At 31.7% G+C, this 24,570-nt stretch overlaps 3 protein-coding genes across 4 annotated transcripts in view; 2 read left to right on the top strand and 1 right to left on the bottom strand.

Moving 5' to 3' along the window:
• Positions 1 to 143: 143 nt before the first annotated feature.
• bwa (alkaline ceramidase) lies at positions 144 to 1,946 on the top strand. Of its 2 annotated transcripts, none has more exons than XM_011499209.1 (5): positions 144 to 417; positions 492 to 584; positions 972 to 1,128; positions 1,210 to 1,447; positions 1,539 to 1,946. In XM_011499209.1, exons 2-5 carry the CDS (start codon positions 492 to 494, stop codon positions 1,858 to 1,860), a joined length of 810 nt encoding a protein of 269 aa, XP_011497511.1. In that variant the 5' UTR covers positions 144 to 417; the 3' UTR covers positions 1,861 to 1,946. The 2 variants fall into 2 exon arrangements, with proteins under 2 accessions (XP_011497511.1, XP_011497512.1); XM_011499210.1 differs by having other exon boundaries at positions 157 to 225.
• Positions 1,947 to 3,051: 1,105 nt separating this feature from the next.
• Positions 3,052 to 4,031, bottom strand: purple (6-pyruvoyl tetrahydrobiopterin synthase purple). The gene is made up of 3 exons (XM_011499208.1): positions 3,825 to 4,031; positions 3,578 to 3,657; positions 3,052 to 3,341 (listed from the first exon to the last, which is right to left on the bottom strand). The coding sequence occupies exons 1-3, from the start codon at positions 3,887 to 3,889 to the stop codon at positions 3,058 to 3,060; spliced, it is 429 nt and encodes a 142-aa protein (XP_011497510.1). The 5' UTR covers positions 3,890 to 4,031; the 3' UTR covers positions 3,052 to 3,057.
• A 2,869-nt stretch (positions 4,032 to 6,900) lies between these two features.
• The window catches only part of rudimentary (carbamoyl-phosphate synthetase 2, aspartate transcarbamylase, and dihydroorotase rudimentary), a 29,736-nt gene continuing 12,066 nt past the window's right edge, over positions 6,901 to 24,570 (top strand). Inside the window, exons 1-13 of the mRNA XM_011499207.1 lie at positions 6,901 to 7,209; positions 10,979 to 11,117; positions 12,290 to 12,566; positions 12,968 to 13,284; positions 13,613 to 14,180; positions 14,548 to 14,958; positions 15,075 to 15,542; positions 16,084 to 16,636; positions 16,913 to 17,313; positions 17,405 to 17,806; positions 18,039 to 18,237; positions 18,517 to 18,668; positions 18,754 to 18,858. Of these exons, the coding sequence (XP_011497509.1) occupies positions 7,095 to 7,209; positions 10,979 to 11,117; positions 12,290 to 12,566; positions 12,968 to 13,284; positions 13,613 to 14,180; positions 14,548 to 14,958; positions 15,075 to 15,542; positions 16,084 to 16,636; positions 16,913 to 17,313; positions 17,405 to 17,806; positions 18,039 to 18,237; positions 18,517 to 18,668; positions 18,754 to 18,858 (4,107 nt within the window). The 5' untranslated portion in view covers positions 6,901 to 7,094. The remainder of the gene's footprint in view (positions 7,210 to 10,978; positions 11,118 to 12,289; positions 12,567 to 12,967; positions 13,285 to 13,612; positions 14,181 to 14,547; positions 14,959 to 15,074; positions 15,543 to 16,083; positions 16,637 to 16,912; positions 17,314 to 17,404; positions 17,807 to 18,038; positions 18,238 to 18,516; positions 18,669 to 18,753; positions 18,859 to 24,570) is intronic.

The following is a 24,570-nucleotide window of genomic DNA, read 5'->3' as shown; positions in this document are numbered from 1 at the left end:
TGTTTATTATGGTTTCTCTTTTTTCTTTGTTATCATATTGCGAGTAAAGGTTCTACCACATGATTTTGTATGATTCATTGAACTAGCCAATCCGAGAAAATATTTAGACAATTATGACTATATTGTTTTTCTATTAATCACCGTTGTGATTGGTTCATCTCAAAACTTGTTAGAACTTGTATATTAACCTTAATTTGTATTGTGGTAAGGAAAATTTTGCCCAAGGTATGTTTTCCCTACGATTGCTTTGTTTTTCCGAACAAACGAATCCACGATTACTAATTCGAATGGCTCTCATAAATATTAAAATTTGCACTTAGTGGACTATTAAACGACTTGAAATATGTTAAATTAAATGTGCCATTAGATTATTTCTTGAGAATAAGATATTGAAATTATACGTCGTCGGATAGTGAAGTGCGTTCTTCCACCAGCAAAATTCATTAAATAATTGTTAAACTATTTGGTAATAGAATTTTTCAACGTTTAAGATGTGGAAGCCTTTCGAACCAGGAAGTTCGCCGGTGGATTGGTGCGAAGGAAATTATAGCATATCACCTAGCATAGCTGAATTTATGAATACTGTAAGTTTACTTTAATATTTGCATTTAATTAATTGAATATTCTTTATCTTTGCTTGCTCCATCTAATACTTCAAACTAGACGACAACAGTATTAAAATAATAACAATAAAATCAGTTTAGATTGTATAGTTTCTTAAAATTAATAAATATATTGAAGGCATTGAAAGAATAATTTTTTCTTAATTATTTAAATTATTTAAACTTTTATTCAAATGTATCTTTGAATATTAAGATTATTCATTTGAATTATTAAATATTTATTATTTGAATAACATTATTTCCACTATTAATTTTAAATAATACACGTTATTCATGAAATTCATTGAAATTATATAGCCAATGGAGATTAAATTTAAAAAGTAATTTTTATTTTAATTGTATTTTTAGCTGAGCAATGCTTTCTTCCTTCTTATACCACCAGTACTTATGCACCTTTTTAAAGATTATGGTAGGTTTGTTAATCCTGGAATCCATGTGATATGGGTTCTTTTGATGATTGTTGGTATTAGCAGTGCATATTTTCATGCAACTTTATCATTAGTTGGTAAGAATAATGTATGATAAATATTCTATCTTACTTTTAGGCAGTGAATAAAATAACATTTAATATGTTTTGTATTTGTAGGTCAACTTCTTGATGAATTAACAATTTTGTGGGTTTATATGGCTGGATTTTGCATGTTTTTTCCTCGAAGGTTCTTTCCTACAATAGTTAAAAATAATCGTAAACGATTATCGCTTTTTCTAATTTTGCCAACATTGATTGCCACTGTATTAGCAACTTATCATCCAGCAATTAATGCATTTGCATTGATGACTCTTGGAATACCAGCTTTTGCATTTATGATTCTTGAACTTAAAAGGTAAATGTTAATCCATTCGTTTTAAAATTATTAATTTTTTACTTATATTCAATAATACAATTTTTCGTAATTAATAATAAAATTTATTTAGGACAAATTCAGCAAGAGTCTATCGGTTGGGACTTCGCTGCGGAGCTGTATGGGTTGTAGCGGTCACATGTTGGTTAAACGATCGACTATTCTGTGATACATGGCTTAATTTAAATTTTCCCTATCTTCATGCTTTGTGGCATCTTTTTATTTTTATCGCAAGTTATACAGCTGCTGTATTGTTTGCTTATTTTTCCGTTAAGGAAGAAAGACCTCAACAATCGCCGATGCTAAAATATTGGCCAAGAGATGATTTTGAACTTGGCATTCCTTACGTTACAATTAAGTGTTATATTAAAGTTGATAGTAACACAAATATATAAAACTTTATATTAAAATTTGATTGATATATCAGTGGAAGCTCAGAATATAAATGTTCTAAATAAACTATTTATAATGGATTGCCTGAGACTGAATAAAGTATTTGATACCAATTATATTAATACAAATAGAAATTTAAGTAATAATATAAATCTATTACAATATCGAAGATACTTATATACGCGCAACTATGTGTGCGCGCGCGTGTGTATGCATGCATGTATGTGTGTATAATTAGATAAAAGACGAATTTATGACTGCATCAAAGATAAATCTTAGATACCAAATGTATTAATAAAATTAATACCACTTGTGTGCTATATCAAATTAGGCAGTTAACTTAATTAATACTAAAAGTAACTTTACTTAAAGTACATGTGATATTTAAGCATATTATATTAGTGATTTGAAAAAGTGTATCAATTTAAAAAAAAGAAACATAGCCAATACCAGAAATCCTAAGTGCATAGTTGAGAAACAGACGCGGGAATAACATAATTTATAATTATATAAATATGAAATAATTAATGATACCAAACTTGATTAAAGTTTATTTTACCATGCTACTCAATAAGTCATAATTGAGTATCGCTTATATATTATCAAGTTCAAAACTAGCCCAACAATAATATCTTAGGGTGAATTTTAAAAATAATTATTTATTTTCTTATTGAAATTTACAATGTTATAGTTTTTACTTCATTTTACAATAAATTTTAAAATATCATTCAATGAAAGCCTTTGTAATGTAAAGGAAGTAATTTCGTTTTTATTTTTATTTCAGCGCTATAAGCATCAATTTTATTTTACAGTTTATGTATTTTGTATTGAACGATATGTTTATAATTGATTCTCTTTATAATTTTCTAATTATATAACAAAAGTGAAGTGTTTGTATTAAGATATATAATTATGATGAATATCAAAGAATTAATTAAAACAAAAAAAAATTTATGACTTGTAAAAAAAGTTTGTATTTATCTACAAATTATTTATTTAAAATAAATTTCGTACAAAAATATTTAAATCGTTAATTTTTTTAAACGATAAGAAATATTTGAGAAATGTAATAACACAGATATAAAGTTAAAAAATATTTATTGTCCCAAATATGCATGCTCACAGGTTTATTATATTTATCAATAAATGTGTATTGCATAATATTGTAAATAAATTGTGGTGTATAAATATATTAAATATTATTTTGTTTCTCCTCTGTAAATAACAATATTATTATCCGTTTCATAAATTTTAACTTCATAAAGTAACTCAGGTTTAGGCAATAATTTTTTAATTTCATTAAAAACGTAAATAGCAACATTTTCTGTGGTAGATACAATATTTTTAAAATATGGTACATCTTTATCCAAATTTTTATGATCAAGCTGTTCCATTAAAATCTTCTTCATATAAACTTTCAGATCAGAAATATTCATGACCATTCCCGTTTTTGGGTCAACAGGACCTCGTACTGTAACTTCAACTGAAATTTATAAAATTTTTTTATATTGGTTTTCATTTAATAAAAAAAAAGAATGAAATATATATATAGATAAGACCGTTAAATAATTCAAAATAATAAGTAAATATACAAATTCTTAAAGAATTAAAATATTATAATTATTATTACTTTTTTTGATTTTATGTTTTTTTTTTAACTTTTGCTTACTTCAATACTTCAATTTGTATTTATTAAATTAGTAAGCAAATGATGATTACCAGTGTAATTATGTCCATGACCCCAAAAATTATTGCACTTTCCATAAACATTTTTGTTATCTTCATCACTAAGCTGTAAACTGCAAATAATAAACAAATAAAAATTATCTTAAATTTATATAATATTATATAATATAATAAATAAACTAAATGTATTTTTTACCGAGTACGTTATATAAGCTGAATAATGTGAAAGTTTAAATTGTAATTAAATTAAAATAAAAAACATTAAATTTTTTATACAAACCTATGAAGTCTATGACAAGATGAAATAGTTTCCTTTCTAGTTAAATAAGCGATAGAGACTGACATTGTTAACTTTTTAAAATCACGTGCAACAAATAATTTGCACGTCTTATCAGCTTTCTAATAGTGAACTAAACTTGATTTCATTTATCATTTTATCCGTGCAGGATATAAAATTCGATCTTACAAGTGCATTTGTCAACCGCTGATGTGATATGCTGAGAAACACGCACAGCACTAACATCTATATAATTATTTATTATATATCGTGTTTCATACGGTATAATGTTGTCTAGTTCGAGGTTAGTAATTTATTCCCGCTCATTTTTGAGAGGATTTGAAATTATATAATTTATTTAATATTTTTGATAGCTAATGTAATCATTATGAAACATCATATGTGCTTCTCCATATATATTATAATAATTGTATATCTTTTATCTATCTTTTATTTATATATAATTATTTATATATAATTAATCGATGCTGATAGTACACAACTACATATTGTTGCAAAATTTTATGTTTGCATGAAATTCATTAGTAAAAACAATTTGTCCTTTCAAACAATTATGAATGTATTTCAATTATTACAATAACGTAACATTGATTTTACTTTTCATTCTATACTTTAAATAGTATAATTTAAATATAAATAAATAATCATTATGTTTCATATTATTTTATGTAGAATTTCTTTTTCCAAAACTATTTTACTTTAAAATTTTTTCCAGCATTTAATGCATGATTATTGATTTCTTTCTATTATTGATTTAAATCATATGTACCATCACGTTTATTCACGGGGTTCTTATCAAAGTTATTTTTATCTGTTTTATTCTGTCATATAACACGAAGTTTACGTTGTTATTATTATTCCCTATTAATATATCAAGATAAGTTTTTACATTTAATCCAATACCCAGATTTATGAATGCTCGATAAGTTTAAAGATTCAGGAACTTATAGTAATAAAAATTATAATAAATATAGCCAATGCATGTACTTATATAATATTATAACAATAAATTATATTTAAAATTAATATCGTACGCAAAAAACTATATTAGTTGAATGAACAATATTTAATTGGTATGCAAACGTAATAATATTATTTCTTCTTTCCTTCATAAAACAAGATAATTATATCTGCTTTTAAATTATCACATAGTAATTTCTTACTGCGAAGTACAAATTATATAATTAAATATAAAAATTTCCTTTTTTCTAGATAATCTTAATTGTTTATATATAATAACGATATGAACATTATTGCGACTTAATAGCAAAGTTAAAAAGATTAATTAGAAAAAGTAAGTATTTGCTTTAGCATACGGTTAAGGATAAATTTAACATGCTTTTTTAAATTTATAATCTTTTTAATAAACGTACCGGATATTAAATTAAAATGTAAATAATAAATCATCACCTCATAAAATTATTAGACAAACCATAAAATAAATTAATCTTTAAGCTTTATAAACATTTCAGAATTTACAAACTTTTACGTTATTTGATATTTCTGGTCTGTAGATAGATACTCCGAGGTTTTTGTCGATATATATCTTACAGCCGCTCAAGTTACAGATTTTTTTCTCATTATGATTATGTATACATTAAAATTGTATACTGAAATTATTATACACTATTTTTATAAATATTGATAAAGAATTTCTTATTAATCATAAATTTATAATATATATTTGATGTTGTTTACTAGTCTTTACATTATGATAGAGCAAGTTTATTTAAAATATCTTTTTTAATTATTTAAAATCTAAATGAATGGCGACTACTAGTACCCGTTAGTATGTATTATTAATATATTTATAATAGTTATTAATTACGTGGGGAATTTTAAAATGATATAATATTAAGCATTTATTTGCAAATAAAAATTGGAGATGTAAGAGGTCATTAATAAATAAAAAGTTTCTTAATGTCGCTCATTAAAATTAGTTGTTTATTTAAATTGGCATATAAGTAAGGTTGAATTATGTCAGTACAATAATAATTATCTTAGATATTAAAGTTTTATCGGTAAAAAAAAAAAAAAAAGTTACGATGGCCAGTTTAGCTTAAAAGTAATCTTGCGTTACCCTTGGTAGGGCTGTTGTAAAGTTTCGCGGAATCATGGAAAGCTTATAAATTGTATCTTAATTGTCGTCTCGGGTGACGGTAGTGATAACAACGGCGGCGACGATGACGAGGGCGACGACGACGACGACGACGACGACGGCGACGACGACGACGACGACGACGACGACGACGACGGCGACGACGACGACGACGACGACGACGACGACGACGGCGACGACGACGACGACGACGACGACGACGACGACGGCGACGACGACGACGACGACGACGACGACGACGACGGCGACGACGACGACGACGACGACGACGACGACGACGGCGACGACGACGACGACGACGACGACGACGACGACGGCGACGACGACGACGACGACGACGACGACGACGACGGCGACGACGACGACGACGACGACGACGACGACGACGGCGACGACGACGACGACGACGACGACGACGACGACGGCGACGACGACGACGACGACGACGACGACGACGACGGCGACGACGACGACGACGACGACGACGACGACGACGGCGACGACGACGACGACGACGACGACGACGACGACGGCGACGACGACGACGACGACGACGACGACGACGACGGCGACGACGACGACGACGACGACGACGACGACGACGGCGACGACGACGACGACGACGACGACGACGACGACGGCGACGACGACGACGACGACGACGACGACGACGACGGCGACGACGACGACGACGACGACGACGACGACGACGGCGACGACGACGACGACGACGACGACGACGACGACGGCGACGACGACGACGACGACGACGACGACGACGACGGCGACGACGACGACGACGACGACGACGACGACGACGGCGACGACGACGACGACGACGACGACGACGACGACGGCGACGACGACGACGACGACGACGACGACGACGACGACGATTCTACGAGAATTGGCATCTTTCGAGAAGAGGCGTGGATTTTCAAAGTCCCGCGCGAATACTCAACAATAATGTAGAATAATAATAAAGGAGACAGGAAGAACGGGCGTGCCGCAGCTGGTAATGTAGTTCGACGACAGGGGCGAGCCGTACGGTCCCGAGATGAGGTCGGATGAGTACAAAGAAGTGCGGAGTCGGCGGGGAGGATCAGTGATTACCGAGCGGCAGAGGCAGTGAGATGAGTGCTAACATGAGTGTTAATAAGGACCGAAAGTGCTACCTAGTACTCGACGATGGGACTGTCTTCCCCGGCAGGAGCTTCGGCGCCTACAAGAAGGTTGACGGCGAGATCGGTGAGTCCGGTCTGCCGAAATAATGCTGTGACGTTGGCTCTGCCGGTGAATCAACACGTGGTCCGCGCCGTCGCGGGAGCTCCATTTTTTTCCTTTCCACTCGTTTTCCTTCCTACTTTCACGCATGCCTCTATGCACTTTTCATTTTCAAGCCAATCACCATGGGCTTATATGAGTACCTTCCTTATGGAAGCCGTGAATTTTTACCGTGGTCGGATGGGAGGTTGTGGAAGGGTTTCGATGGAGAGTTATAGTTGTAAACGTTGAAATGAATTTTGAACGATTAGCAAAGTAAACAAGGTCTTATGGAGTTTCAGTGTTTACGTTTTCCAGATAATGAATTGCTCGATTTGTCATTTCGAATATTCGCAATTTATAAAGCTTTGCGGATAAATCGAGTTAGATATGTTCTTCTTTTAGACTGACAACTATATTCCGAAAAGGTTCTTTTATTTATTTTATCATTCGAGGCCCCGTATCGGTATCTTAAATGATATTTACAAAATAAAGCGAGGAATGATGAGGCACGGTTTTTTCAGTCACTCAATGCTTGTAACTAATAATATTCGAGCAGATTAAAATGAATTTTCAATTAAAAAACAGTAAATTCAAATAAATATGATTGGGTAGTATGGGCATATCAATAATCCACGATAAATTGCTGAAGTTATATAAATAGTATTCTGTGTAAATGATTTAAACCTTAATTTTACTTTAATAAGTTATTAAAATTTATACATTATATAGCTCTACCTCTAATCCGTTCCTTTTATTTTAGAGGTTAGAGGTAAGCAAAACTTTTTTCTAATGAATTCCCTATATGTAACGATGTAACTTGAGCCGAAAATATTATATATATATATACCGACAATTCTATCCATCCATCCATCCATACATGCGTGCCTACGCACATGCATGCATATGTACATACGTGAACGCGCGTGTGTATTACATGCGCATTTACGGTGTATTTATATATATATATATATATATATATATATTGTGTGAGTGAGCGAGTGTGTGCGTTTGTGTATTTATAATAAGTTTAATAATTCAAAAGCGATATACTCAGATAAAATATTAAAATTAACTTGCAATTATATTAAAAATCCATATAATAACACACATACTCAGCTTATAATACAAAATGTATACAATATGAAATAAATTGTATTAAAAAATTTAATCTATTTTTAATTGAAAACAGGCAGTGGCTGACAAATAGAAATAATAATTTTTATTAGAAAATTATTTTATAATAAATATTTTAGTTTTTAGTATAAAATGAAACAAGCGTATAAATCTTTAATTTTTCTAAGTTATGGCAAAATTTAAAGCTATTGATTTTAATTTCAAATATTTTTATTATATGTAATAATTCAATAATTACGAATACATCCGAATAATATTTGTGATAATGTCATTTACTTTTTCAATTTATTATCAATTTTCACCTAAAATAAATCTTTCTCGACTATTTATAGTTTCAACATTTACGAAAATATAAATAAAGATATAAGTAAAGAAGAATGTTAGGCGACTGTTTGCTATGCTCGGAAATAATTTATACGCGAATGTACGCATTGACCCAGGGTATGCCGCCACGTGTTTTCTACTATTGATATTATTATTCCTTCTTTTTCGCCAATAACAAGTTCAAGGTTTCTCTCGATCGATATGTATTTAAGATAAGAATTTAATATTACCGATTAGTTTAATCAGATTAATAAAAAGGCACATTAACTTCTCAACATCTTCCAAGTGCAGATTATTTGATAAGTTTCAATTTTTATACCGTTAAACTTATAAAAAGCACTTTATAATAATATTAATACTGTCATGATTATTAATGAATTTATTATGACTTTATTATTAATACGGACATTCTTAACTCACTATTAAGCATTTGTTAAAATTTTAAATCTATAATATACTATTACGAAAATGCAATTTACAGAAACAAACAAAGTAAGCACTAAAAGTATTTAGATCGGAAATAAAATCAATAAATTAACATTTTCTATGATATAGTAAGTAGTATATAATTTTTAATAAAATATGCTTAGTAATTTTTATATGTAATACATTTAATTGTATGAAAGATTAATATATTTGAAAAAATTGTAGGTATTACGAATAATCAAAATTATATGGGTTGGTGTTGTAGCAAATTAATACAATTTAAAAATATCTATTATCTAAAATTGCACTATTAAATGATTATTTTTTATCATAAACTATTGAAAAATAAAATTTTTTAAATATAAAAAGTGTTTAATTATTATTCATTAGCGAGTTTCATTTACAAATTTTTCTATTTCACAAATAATAATTTAAGCATAAACGAAAATTTAATGAAATTACATCATTTTTTTTTCACGAGAAATTTCTATTTTTATACTAACAATCTTTATTTTACATTATATATAATTCAAAATATAATTCAACATAAACTGTCTAAAGTTATATTGTTCAATCAACTTTTCAATATAAAGCAAGATTGTGGCATATCTAATCTATAATATGCATGTTTTATATATTTATATAAATATTTGCAATGAGTTTAACTTTTTATCAATTTATTGTTTAATTCTCAAGTAATATTGATGCATATGGCTTTGAAAATTTTGTATATTTTCTTAATAGGATGTCGATGTTTGAATGAAAATAATAAAGAGTGTTTAACAATTTACGAGTGTAAATTATTATAAATGACTGAAGGAAAATCTGATAAAGAATCGATATAATTTTTAATTATGCAGTATGGTATTAAATTATAAACAAAAGCTGTCATTATAATATACCTAACATATTTTTTTTTTTTATAAAAATTCAGTACTTTTATGTATAGAATTCATAAGTTCTTATATGTAAAGTTAACTACTTTTTACGTATATAATTGATTATATTTAAATAATTTCGTATTTATCAGTAAAAACTGTTGTCGATTAATTATTAAAGCACATAATTATTTTAACGATAAAATATTTAAATATAAATTTTGTTATAATTAATAACAGTTAAATGTTCAGAAATTTATCAAATGTTTTTTTACATTTAAATACCAATGTAAAGAGAATACTGTAAATCTGTAAATTAGTAATTTTAAATAATTATTTATCTAATGAACATAAGGGCAAGCAAACTAAAAATGGCGAATAATTTAATAATCAAATAATAATCATAATCGAATAATAATAATAATAATAAATATATCATATGAATAATTAAAAATTCAAAGTGTACATATTTTTTAAAGTACTTTATTTTTACGGATGATAAATCCAAAAAACTATATAAATAAATTTTCTCAATTAATCATAAAAACTTAACTTATAAGACTTACATTTATCTAAAATAGTTGAGATACAGAATGTTCTTTATATTATAATTTTCAAATTGTTTATACTTTTGTTATATTTCTATCTAATTATAATAGAAGTAATATTGAAAAAAATCCTAAAATCGCAATTGAAAGTAGCATTATTGTAAAAGATTGGTAAAAAAAAAATTAGTTAATGGATGATTCCAATTTATTAAAATTCATAAAAATATTTGTATGAGTGTTTAATAAATGCAAATACTATAATAATGTTTATATGAAGAATACAGATTAGCTTATATTGGCAAGAACTAAACTTTTACAAAGCCAGTTTACTGGTAGTATGTATAGTTAGAATGTGATGGCGTTTGCGTATTTTACTTGTGAGAAATTGCTGAATTTAAGCATTTCGATGCGAAAAATGTAGTAATCTTTTTTATATTGTAGTTTTTCAAACTGGAATGGTTGGTTATACGGAATCGTTAACTGATCCATCTTACTGTAAGCAAATTCTTGTGCTTACCTATCCACTGATTGGAAATTATGGAGTACCGAGTAATGAAAAAGATGAACATAACATATTCAGGTAATTTGTTACCGACGCTTTGACTGCCTAAGTAATAATTTAAAATCGCTGAACTTTTTAAAGTTTAATGGAATTCGAAGAAAAATTCATAAAATTATTTACATATTTTCTTTAAAATTTTCCATATCAGATTATTTTATAGTCAATTCAGAATATATTTTGAGATATATAAATTTAAAAGTTTAAGAAAAAGCTTGTCAATAATAATATTCTTAGAGATTGAACTTTCGCGGATAAGTCTTATCTAGTAAAATACGTAGTCATTCAAATTACATCACTTTATTCGAAAAATTTGGATTCTGTAATAAATATTTGATCTTAAAGTAATTAACGCGTATAAATAAAAATATATTAACATTTTATATACAATCATAATTTGACAATCTAATTTTATTGAATTTTTATTTTCTAAAATACTAATACTAATAATAATAATAATAATAATGATCAGGTTTTATATATTATTTTATTGTATTCTTGGTGAATGATAATCAAATACTACTTCCTTATTATATAATATTTTTCATGATTTTGAAGATTTTCATTAGCGTTGTAAAGTTTGGCCACTCATGATTTTATCGACATTTGCATTTTAATTCTGTGCATCATTTGCATCATGTTTTTATTAACATTGTGATTAACGTCTAAAAGAAATTATATAATATGTTAATATTATAATTTCATTTATATGGTTTTCTTATATATCGTTTATATACTATTGTTTATTAATAATTTTACCAAGATTGCTTTCGATTATTAAGAGCTATTGTATCACCAAATATTATTAGTAATATAATTACGCTTAATAAAAAATTTAGCTCGATATTGGAATTAACTAAATGATTGAATTTATTATAGAGTCTAAGTAACACTGTTCTAAAAATATTTAAATAAAATACTAATGTTATCTTGGTAAGAGTATTTAAGTATTAAAGCATTCGCAGATTGAATGGATAGATTAATTGAAATGAGTTATCGCTGATCGGTTATTTTAAAAATACTTTATACATGTATATTTACATTTGTATCTAGTTAGAAGTAAAGTCTATCTGATAGTTTTGATAATTTTGATAATTTTATTTTTATATAAATCAATTATGTATATATATATATATATATATATATATATATATATATATACAAATGAAAATGTTGCAAATTAATGATTGTAGATGGTTTGAATCGCACTGCGTTTGGGCGGCAGGTTTGGTGGTTAGCGATCATTGTTACACGCCTAGTCATTGGCGACAAACGAAATCCCTTTCAGATTGGATGGAGAGTAAGGGAATCCCTGGCATTGAAAAGGTCGATACGAGAGCCTTGACAAAAATCATACGTGAAAGGGGTACGATTTTAGGTAGAATCGTCCATAAAGCTCCTATGGAAGGGGAATTATTGCAACGAATCGTCGATCCCAATACAGAAAATCTCGTTGCTCAAGTTTCTAGTGTAAGATAAAGACAATTTCTATTGGTATTTTTTTTTTTTTTTTTTTTACTTAAATTGTTTGATTAAGTATTTCACTGTCAATATTAATAGATATCTTAATGGTTAAATTTATAGGTAGATGATAATACAGAACAGTTAAAATTAAATACATTATAAACAATTGATCTGAACAATTGATTGAAAAAATCATTATGTTATTATAATTTTATATTAGACGAATATTAATATATGATTTTAATACTTAATAAAAGATAATTTTCAGACTATATTTTGAAGGCGGAAAAGATATAAGAATAATATAACGTAGTTGCATGTTTTTAACGATAATGACAAGTTATCGTAATTATTATTTATTTAGAATAATTAATAATGCAAGTTGTAAGTTTCATTAAATATTCCAGAAAATACAGACAACGTTCAATCCAAACGGTTTTCCATGTATATGTGTGATAGATTGCGGTTTGAAGAATAACCAACTGCGGTGCCTGATATCGCGGGGTGCAAAAGTCAATATTGTTCCTTGGAATCACAAAATACAGAACGAAGATTACGATGGATTATTTATTAGCAATGGGCCAGGCGATCCTAGTATGTGCAAGAAGACGATTGATAATCTTAAACAAGTTCTCGCTTCACCTAATAAAAAGCCAATTTTTGGTATTTGCCTTGGGCATCAGTTGTTATCCATTTCAGCCGGTTGCAGAAGCTATAAAATGAGGTTATATATTATTTCTTTTTACGCGATCTGCTATTTACCGAATGTATTGCTTTCTTTGAAAGATTATTATAAAAATATTATATAATATAAGAATATAATAATATAAGAACATTATATAATAGATAATAGAAGTGCAATTTTAACGAATAGTAAATTAATATTTAATATTAATGTTTAATACAATATTAGACACAATTCATAATTTTAGTTCATATATTCCAATATGATAGCGTAAAATTTTAGAATTTTTTTAATTATTGTATGTAAAATATATTATATCATGCATTATATTAATTTTTTAACCCGTTTCCTCGATTTATGGCTTTAGATATGGTAATCGAGGACATAATCAACCCGCGATACTTGAAGGTACGAAGCGCTGTTACATGACCTCGCAGAATCATGGCTTTGCTATCGATGAGACAAGTCTTCCCAAGGATTGGGAGGTGCTCTTTACAAACGCCAATGACAAAAGTAACGAGGGTATCGTGCATACCAGTCTCCCGTACTTTTCAGTGCAGTTTCACCCCGAGCACACGGCCGGTCCACAGGATCTAGTGTGCCTCTTTGACGTGTTCCTTGATGCGGTGAAAGATGCCGTTAGCGGGCAGCAGAGCACATCGGTAAAGAGTCGGCTTCGGCAGATGTTGCAAGAGACGATAAAAGAGATCCCGATTACCAGTCGACCGAAAAAAGTCCTGATTCTAGGCTCTGGCGGGCTAAGCATTGGACAAGCTGGCGAGTTTGATTATTCGGGTTCGCAAGCTATCAAGGCCTTGAAGGAGGAGAATATTCAGACGGTTCTCATTAATCCAAACATCGCAACTGTACAAACGTCCAAGGGGATGGCTGATAATGTCTATTTTCTACCAATCTTGCCTGATTACGTCGAGCAGGTTCGCAAACTAACAAGTTATTTCATGTATTTAAGTAATGAATCGTACTGTTGTTCGTTACCTCAGCGACACTATTAATTATAGCTGCATCGTCTGGTCATTTAACCATCTATGAATTATAGTATTTTATAATTGCGTACGTGTGCGCGAATTAAGAGTACTCTTAAATTTAGTCCAATAGGCTCTTTAAGCCGAGCTTGATTATCGATGGTATGCATTTTAATATGAAAATATAATAAAGCTACTGCGTAATTAAAGTAGGAGCCAAGTATCGACTTTAAAGAAAGCGCCAGTGTTGCTTCCCCCCCCCCCCCCTCCAATACAATCGTATAATCAAGAGTTATTGAAAAGCAGATTATTCGAGCAGGTAATACAATCGGAGCGACCCGATGGCGTCCTACTGACATTTGGCGGTCAAACGGCTTTAAACTGCGGCGTGCAACTACAAAGTCAGGGAATCTTCGAAAAGTACGGTGTGAAGATTTTGGGTACGTCAATCGAGTCGATAATTGAGACGGAGGATCGAAAGCTTTTTGCCGAGCGCGTCAATGAAATCGAGGAGAAAGTCGCTCCGAGCTGCGCCGTCTATTCGATCCAGACAGCCTTGGAGGCTGCGGATAAGCTCGGCTACCCAGTGATGGCTCGAGCTGCCTTTTCCCTCGGTGGCCTCGGCTCCGGCTTCGCTAACACGAAGGACGAGCTTAAAGCCCTCGCTCAGCAAGCACTCGCTCACTCCTCGCAGCTCATCATCGACAAGTCCTTACAAGGCTGGAAGGAGGTGCGCAGATTCTTCCATAACGCGCGAGCGCACTGCAATGCTTAACCGTATATTACAATTAATTTTTCTTACTTTTATTTTATTTTTTTTAAATACGTTTATTCTGTTTAAATCAGGTGGAATACGAGGTCGTGAGAGACGCGTACGACAACTGCATAACAGTATGCAACATGGAGAATGTCGATCCACTAGGCATCCACACGGGCGAGTCGATCGTCGTCGCACCCAGTCAAACTCTATCGAATCGTGAGTATAACATGCTGAGGACAACCGCCCTTAAGGTTATTAGGCATTTTAATATCGTGGGCGAGTGTAACATACAGTACGCCCTGAATCCGGTCGCCGAGGAATTTTACATTATCGAGGTGAACGCAAGATTATCGAGGAGCTCGGCCTTGGCCAGCAAGGCTACCGGCTACCCATTAGCCTATGTCGCCGCTAAACTGGCCCTGGGCATACCATTACCCGACATTAAGAATTTGGTCACCGGAAAAACTACCTCATGCTTCGAGCCGAGTTTAGATTATTGCGTTGTTAAGATTCCGAGGTGGGATCTTAGCAAATTCCAGAGAGTCAGTACGAAGGTCAGTGACGATTGATTTTACATTAGAACTCGAAAGTAATATTAATGCTCGGCAAATTTATCCCTTTAAAAAAGTGACTTTATTCAATTATAATTGTTACGTAGATGACGTTATTGCATAAGTTATTTTTAAGCTAGTTCGTGTATCAGGTGGGCCAATGTGTCCGTTAATCATGAACGATGATAACGCAATGATGACAATTAACATTATTATATCAATCCATGTTAAAAAAAGATGCATAAGAATTCGTTAATATTATTTCGCATGATAAGTTTTCTTGCTCTATCGGCGTACGTTAGTTTTTACGTACATTATTATATTCTCTGTAGTAGCAGATTTAAAAAAAAAAAATATTATCAATCACTAGAACACTTAATCCGTGTATCTTTCTTTACAATAAGTCGTAAGAACATAAAACAATCGTTAAATTGGCATTGTGCGCGTTAAACAAACAAACAAACAAAAAAACAAAAAACAAAAAACAAAAAAAAAATACTTACTGTTCATCGCACTGAGATTGAAAACGTGTATTGATACTTAGATTGGCAGTTCGATGAAGAGCGTGGGTGAAGTGATGGCGATCGGGCGGACGTTTGAAGAAGCTTTTCAGAAAGCTCTACGCATGGTCGATGAGAACGTCACGGGCTTCTGTCCGTATTTAAAGACCGTGAAAGAGAACGAGCTCGAGCAACCTACGGATAAGCGGATGTTCGTCCTGGCAGCGGCAATAAAGGCTGGCTATTCAATGGAGAGGCTTTATCAGTTGACGAAGATCGATCAGTGGTTTTTGGAGAAAATGCGAAACATCATTGCCTATCAGAATCTATTAGAGAACCTCGATCAGACGAAGTTGCCGGCCGATATATTATTGGGCGCTAAGCAGCTCGGTTTCTCCGACAAACAGATCGCAGTAGCCGTAAAAAGTACGGAGCTGGCCATTCGCAAGCAGAGAAAGCAAGCAAACTTATTTCCATACGTTAAACAAATTGACACAGTGGCTGCAGAGTGGCCGGCCAGTACGAATTATTTGTATTTAACGTATAACGGCTCCAGTCACGATTTAGATTTCCCCGAGGGGTATGTCATGGTTATTGGTAAGTGTGTTTTGTACGAATTCTTACGAAGCCTCCTCTCTGCGTTCTTAAAGAAACGTACATTCGCGTAAAGTCCAGAAATCCCGAAGTTTCAATTTTAATATCTGCACCTTTCTAATTAGCCTCGCAATACTTTAAACAAAGTAACAAGTCGTAATTTCGAATGAATTATATTTCCACTTGTTATTTATAATAAATACTTGGAAAATTGTCCTCAAATAATATTTGTTTTCTTTCGAAACTAATGTTATATATATAATTTTTTTTTTTTTTAAGGATCTGGCGTTTATCGAATTGGGAGTTCCGTGGAATTTGACTGGTGCGCTGTAAGTTGTTTACGGGAGCTTCGTAATCTTGGGAAGAAGACAATAATGGTAAATTACAATCCGGAAACCGTGAGCACGGATTACGACATGAGTGACAGGCTTTACTTTGAAGAAATATCCTTCGAAGTGGTAATGGATATCTATGATCAAGAGTTGCCCGAAGGTATAATACTGTCAATGGGAGGCCAATTACCGAATAATATAGCCATGGATTTGCATCGTCAACAAGCACGGATTCTGGGCACCTCTCCCGAGCAGATTGACGGGGCTGAAAATCGATTTAAATTTTCGAGAATGCTGGACAGGATCGGTGTCTCCCAGCCAAGGTGGAGGGAACTGACCGACTTGCAAGTGCGAAATTCGTAGTATTTTCTATTTCTAAGTAATTGCAATCGATACTTTTCACTGGCGCTAATAACAGCTAATGGCATGTACATTGCAGGCCGCTGTGGAATTTTGCAGAGTCGTAGGATATCCATGCTTGGTGCGACCGTCTTACGTACTTAGCGGCGCCGCTATGAACGTTGCTCATTCGGATAACGATCTTCAGTCATATTTAAAAAGCGCTGCCAATGTGAGCAAAAAGTATCCGGTTGTTATTTCGAAATTTATCCTCGAGGCAAAGGAAATTGACGTTGACGCTGTCGCTTACAATGGCAATATACTCTGCATGGCCGTGTCCGAGCATGTCGAGAACGCTGGTGTGCATTCGGGAGATGCGACATTAGTCACCCCACCGCAAGACATTAATGCCCAGACTCTGGAAAAGATCAAAATTATAACACGGCAAATTGCTCATAATTTAGAAGTCACGGGGCCTTTTAATATGCAACTCATTGCTAAGGTGCTTATTCCACTTTACAATGTTTTAAAATAATAATAACATTTGCTTAATTAAGATTAATATATCGTCGATACGATATGTTTCATTAAGTTTTTGGATTAATTTCATGATTTAATTATTGACAGTATTTTAAAACAATTCTTATCATTAAAATTATAATCTCAAATCACTCTTATTATTTTTTATTTATTTATTTATCTATTTTTTCTTTTTTTTCCCCTCTTTTCTATAGGATAATGAATTAAAAGTTATCGAGTGTAATGTACGAGTTTCAAGATCTTTTCCCTTCGTTTCAAAAACATTGGATTATAATTTTGTTGCGATTGCTACTCGATTGATCGTAGGGGAACCCGTAGAAGCTGTTGATGTACTTGCAGGTTGTGGAAAAGTTGGCGTCAAAGTACCTCAATTTTCCTTTTCTAGATTAACCGGTACGTTAATAAAATTTAAATGATAATTTTTAATAAACATACGAGCAGCTTACAGTAATTAATTTCATATCAGGTGGGTCTCGTAACTGTTTTAATAGTAATTGCGTTTTATTTAATTCCACGAATATCATGCTTTATTAAAGTCTTATATAATTGATACTCCAAAGTATCTGTATTATATATATATATATATATATATATATATATATATATATATATATATATATATATATATATATATATATATATATGGGCTTTATATTTAAATATTTATTCAAGGGGCCGATGTTATGCTTGGCGTTGAAATGGCGTCTACCGGAGAAGTGGCTTGTTTTGGAGATAATAGATATGAAGCTTATTTGAAGGGTGTAATGAGCACGGGATTTCATATCCCAAAAAAGGGAATTCTCTTGTCAATCGGTACATTCAAGGTAATCGAAAAAAAAAAAACTATTATCAAACAATTTTTTTTTTATTTGGCCCTTGGAAATATATACATTTATAATAATCTTTTAGCATAAAAGTGAATTACTGCCATCGATTGCCAGTCTTCATAAAATGGGATTTAAACTTTATGCTAGTATGGGAACAGCAGACTTCTACTCAGCACACAAAATCGATGTACGTATTCATGTTTATTTATATAAATAACGTCGTATATTTCTATAAATCTATGATTGATGAAAACGATTTATACGTATATATTATAATTATTGCTGTTGCTGCTATTGCTGTTATTATTGTTGTTATGTTATCACTATAATTATCATTGTTATTATGCTTATCAAATTTTATTTAAAAAAAAAAAAAAAAAAATATATATATATATATATATAGCTTATTTCAAGGTAGATATTGAAGAATGTTAAAAACATTTTCTTATTCTATTTTAATATTCTATTCCAATTACATTATTACAAATATTTAATATTTATTTACATTTTGTATTTGATTTCCTTTTTAAATAGTTTTTGTTTAAGTCCATTATATTTTGTAATAAGTCGACTATGACATAATGTATTTACGCACCAACATTATTACAAAAGTTTATGTATATCTAAATTTTGATGAATATTTTTCAATAGTATATTAATTATTATGTATTGCTTAGCTTTCATAAAACCTATGTTGCTATCTTTTTTAATGCTATATGATACGCTTAAATACTTGATTTAAATGCTATAAAACGCGTTTTAAATTTTCTTATTTTAAAACTGATAATGCATCGATAAGACAATAACAATGATTTCTAAATGTATTTTATTACGTACAATCGATTCAACCTTAAAGTTAAGAATTTGTCTGTACCGTTTTGACTTTTAGTCGAACCAACTTGGTTTTAACGACATTGTCACGGTCGATATTGTATGCATGTAGTGTCCATTCGATACTTCTTGCGATTCCATCTTCATTTGAACTTATATTTTTACTCGAATTCGAGGGACTACATGAACGTCAATCTTTCGGTGGAGAAACCATTAATGGCGGATTAGTATTTCGTTTCGGTGGTTTCGGTGCCATCTGCTTGGAGACATTGGTCGTTGTCAGCACATTGTCACTCAGTGTATGTACTTCGCGAAAAATTTGTTCAGCTGTGCATTGATGATCGGGATCCTCGGCTAATAAAAGTGCCAAGAGTCTTGTCTGATTAAGATAGAGATACTTTTTCTGTGATGCACCATATTCGTGACAACTTTTTGCCATTTTTAAGAAGTGCTTTGAGAAGAAAATTACTAGATAGTTTAATCGAATTTTCGTTAATGGTTCACACTTTTCCTACAATTATAAACAACGAATTAGTTAGATCGCTTTATTATCGCCTTATTTCTTATAATAAATTGTTGAAAAAATGCAAGTAACTTGAAACCAAGCTTGTAAGTAAAGGCAAAAGAAAGAAATTTTCCAGAACTAAACTCATAATTCATAACTCGTCATATCTATAATGATTAAATATATGAAAATTCAAATAAATATTTATAAATTTTTGTATTTCAATAATTTTTAACACCGTTATTGCGAATGAATTAATATTTCATAGATTATTAAATATGCTTTACAACTTAAATATTTATCGATACACTATGTAATAATGATTTTCTAATAGATTGTAATAGTAATTTTCCCGAACATTTAAAACAATTACAATATTCTAAGCGCTTATTCATAAGTATAATGAATAAAGAATGGCAAGTTGAAATTATAAGAAATCATGAAATGAATTCAACAAGTTCGTAAAATGCACGATCGATTAACGTCGCGTTTAAATGATTTACCTGAATGTCGATAATTGTATCGAGCATTTGTTTAGGATTAATAAAGGTATTCGTATTTCGCTTCCTCGTCTGCATGTAATGTTGATTCGCATGCTTGGCTTCGTTCCAAAATTTCATTTCACTTCGTCGATAGCCCGAGGCCGTCGCCCCGTGCGATTGACTCCCAATGTCAACGAGGAGGGGATTGGCGAGCAAAAGCTCGTTGATAGTCAAAATCCTGAGAAGCTCTTTGTAATCAAGTTGCGGATAATCGTTGCGCTCGTAGTGAATCTTCTCCATTGCATGAAATACAAACATTACTGGATTCTCGATCATACGCTTTAGCTGCTTCTGCGAGTGCAGTAGATCGTTTGCGCGCGCGTTTGCGAAAAGATTGCGATCGTGCATGAAGTAGTGGGGCATCGTTCTTTGTCGAATGTGATTGTGCAGAGACTCGAGTAGAATCATCATGTATTTGCCTGTAAAATGCAATTCTCTGTCACATTCCCGTCGTTCGAGTATATCCATACTTATCCTCGTTATTTCGAAGGACACGGCATATGATATTGGTCGGCCGTTTCAACTTGAATTTTGCTAATTGTAAACGTGCTCGTCGTGCACCTACCCATTTCGAGCTCCGGCCAGACTGATTGTCTCTCGACCATCCAGAAGAGCATGTGCCTTACGTGCTCGATTCGAAGGCCGAAATTCGGGGCCCTTACGAAGGTCTTGTGTAGCATAAGAGCTATCGAGTAGACGGTCAACTGCGTATCCGAGACTCGACTCTCGAGGTAGCGATCCGCGGCCGGGAAGCTCAGACACCAGTCGAGCTTTCGTAAAGGATTGTTGAGGCCTTTCTCGGTACTCGGAGCCTGGGGACTCTCGGGCACGAGGTGACATGGGAAATTTTGCAGGTGGCAGGAGTCTTCGTAGGTCGGCCAGTCGTCGCGCTTACGCTCTAGCCACTTGCGCGTCCACTTGGGCCATGGGCTGGAGAGGCACGGGATCACCTCGTACTGCTCGATGTTGATATAACTGTGCTCATGAAATTCTTTTTGGCATTGGCATTTTCATTTATTGGTTTTTTAAAATTAGTATTACAATAGGACTTTTCCCATCAAACGAAGGCGGCTGCATTTAAAGTTTCACCTTACCATTCCAATCGAGTTTTTACATTTAAGAAACTATCACCAATAAACAATCACATACACGTCCAAATTTGTAAAATCTGGTTTTAAAAATTTTCAGAATTTATTTATAGTTTATTTTTAAACTAAAAATTTAATTTTATATTGAATTCTCGTATGAATTACACTTATTTTTACGTATTTTTCACTAATGTTTTACAGTAAGACCGATAATTAAAATATCATGATCAATCCATAGAAAAATTGTTATTTGATACATCTTTCATTTTTTTTTTTCTATATGAATGTGTATAAACAATAACATTTCGTAAAAGGAGTTTTATACGCCGAAAGCTTTGTACGCTAATGATTTTCTTCTGATAATTCAAACCGGCCAATACTTTTTAATGCAGTTATAATAATAATTTCTTTTGCCCAGTGCCTCTCAGGAATTTCTCTGATTCTATCGATAATTACAGGATGAGATATCATTCAACATAATCTAAGAGTGTTGAAAAAAATCATCGAAAGAGCTTCGAGTAACGAATAAAGTCGGCATTGCGAAAAATAGGAGACAACACGGACTTGAGGCAACGTAAAATGTGCTCTCACTTTTTCGTCGACAGATAGTCGGGCATTAATTTCTCCAGGTGCATCGTTGCCTCGATCCTCCTGGCGCTTTTCACGACCTTATCATCGAAGCCCATCCTCGATGCGAGCCGAGCCCTAAGGACCTCGTCAAAGTGTTTGGCGAATCTATAGCCACTCACGTAGTCGATGTCGTAATTATGGGCGAGTTTCGCGTCCCGGATGCGATTCTGCTGACTGGTCATTGGCCTCTGCTCCTTGCGTGGATTATAGATCCTACCGTTGTACATGTAGGTGACACGCTTAAAGCATTTTTCTGGTATTGTCGAGCGCGGCCTTGCAAAACCACTGTCGCTATCCTGACTATATTGGGTCGTATAGCCGGAGCTGCTTGAGGTCGTCCAAATTTTTTTACTGTATATGCCGGAGCTGCGTAGGGCAGAATTGTTTGATTTACAATTTGGTTATGGAATGCTGAGTAATTTATATATAAAAAAAAAAAAAAAAAAATTAGATCAGTGGAGGATGTTTTTTTATCTTATTTCACACTTGATTTCGTGAAATATCTTATTTTTTCCATTTTAAATTTTCATATTTACGTTATAAAAGCATGTTTATTGGTTACTTTGACGGCAATTCTGATCACTCATTGATTTATTTAAATGGACTAAAGAAATTTATAACTTTGGCTAGATTTTAAATTAAGATAGAGTTATGAGGCTCATATTATTGTAAGTTTAATATTTAATTTTCTTCGTATAATTGATGGCGTAAGTTAATGGCTGGTCTAATACTTTTTCTTCACCACGCAATCAGCCATATAATTACCCATTTATTATAAAATATATCTTTCCTATGCTAAATTCTACATACTATATGATTAATAATACATCCTTAAATTATATATAAAAATGTATAATAATTTAGCACAATGTAATAAGATGGATAAATTAATTACCGTGTCAAAAATCTGTCATCGGGGACGTTCATGATTTGATGATTATTATTTTTCATTTCGCTGTAAATGTTTCCATTAGAAATATCGGGCAATGACGTCGAACTGCGTACTGTATTGTTAATGTGCTTTTTACTAGGAATCGACTCGTATATAGATTCATTTTCGTTATATATATCATTCTGATATTCCGAACTTGCCGAGAAATCGACAATATCCGAGTCCAAGTCCTTTGTTGATGATAGTCTTTCTTTTTCTTCTAATCGCACATAACCTTAATATCATTAAACAGTATTGCATTAATATTTGTTTACTTAATTGATTAATATATAAATGTCCAAAAGGTAGGCAAATTTTCGATAAATAATAAAAAATAAAAAATAAAAGATAACAGTGCAAATTCTCAAATTAAAAGTTATATTTTTGCATAAATTTTGATTCAAATGAATGAATATTGAAATAACGTTATTAACTTATTATAACGAAACGACAGTTTTGTAACTACCGTAATTGCATAAATAAATATCAATAAGGCATCAAAAGAGGCATAATAATATTTGTACATTGAATATAAAATATAAAGACTTTTACATACCTTTATGAGCAGCTTCTTTGAGAATAAATATATATTCAATCGTACGTTCATTGACACTTGAGTAATGCATCGACTCATCCAGTTCTTTCACCAAGACATTTTCGAACATTAGATAAATCCTTATGGGCCTCAGTGGTTCAACGGTCGGTACATCATTATCAGATTTACAGTGAGAGCTGAATCTTATTCTATTAATGAAGTGTTCGCGTAATATGTCCGGCATCAGAACCGTCTTTTCTGGCAGTAATTTTTTATTCAGCTCATTTTCACGTACCTTTGTCTTTTTGTGCGCCTCTTCGATTTCCCTAGTAAAACACGTGGACTTCGTTTACCCACTGCTTTAGTGCTTAAGTTCAAGAATATATAAACTTCTTAATAGAAGGGACTGACTAAATGAAATCTGTTTTTATCAGAAATTTTATTAATTCTTTACGATTCCAAGTGACGAAAAAAAAAAAAAAAATAATAATAATAAATAATAAGCATACATTACTATTCATTCGTATTCGTCCAAACAATTACTTTTCACTATTTATTAAATCTTAAATTAAATTATCTTGTATCAAACGTTCTGTTTTTACGTACTTAAGGTTCCACTTCATATATTATATTTAATGTAATCATCAATATATGGTAGATTAACTACTTAATTAAACAAAAAATTCAATCTCAATAATCCATATAATAACATAGGAAGGTGATTTTGACAAAAATATTCAAAATATCTTATTATATTTCTTTTTATTTATATTTTTGAGAGATCAAGTTTTTTGAGAGAATAAAAAAGGAAGTGATATTTGAAGCAATTCATATCTC

The sequence above is a fragment of the Ceratosolen solmsi genome, unplaced genomic scaffold (assembly GCF_000503995.2).
Source record: "Ceratosolen solmsi marchali unplaced genomic scaffold, CerSol_1.0 scaffold2, whole genome shotgun sequence".
Classification (NCBI taxonomy): domain Eukaryota; kingdom Metazoa; phylum Arthropoda; class Insecta; order Hymenoptera; family Agaonidae; genus Ceratosolen; species Ceratosolen solmsi.
This window is presented reverse-complemented; position numbering and strand designations above follow the sequence as displayed.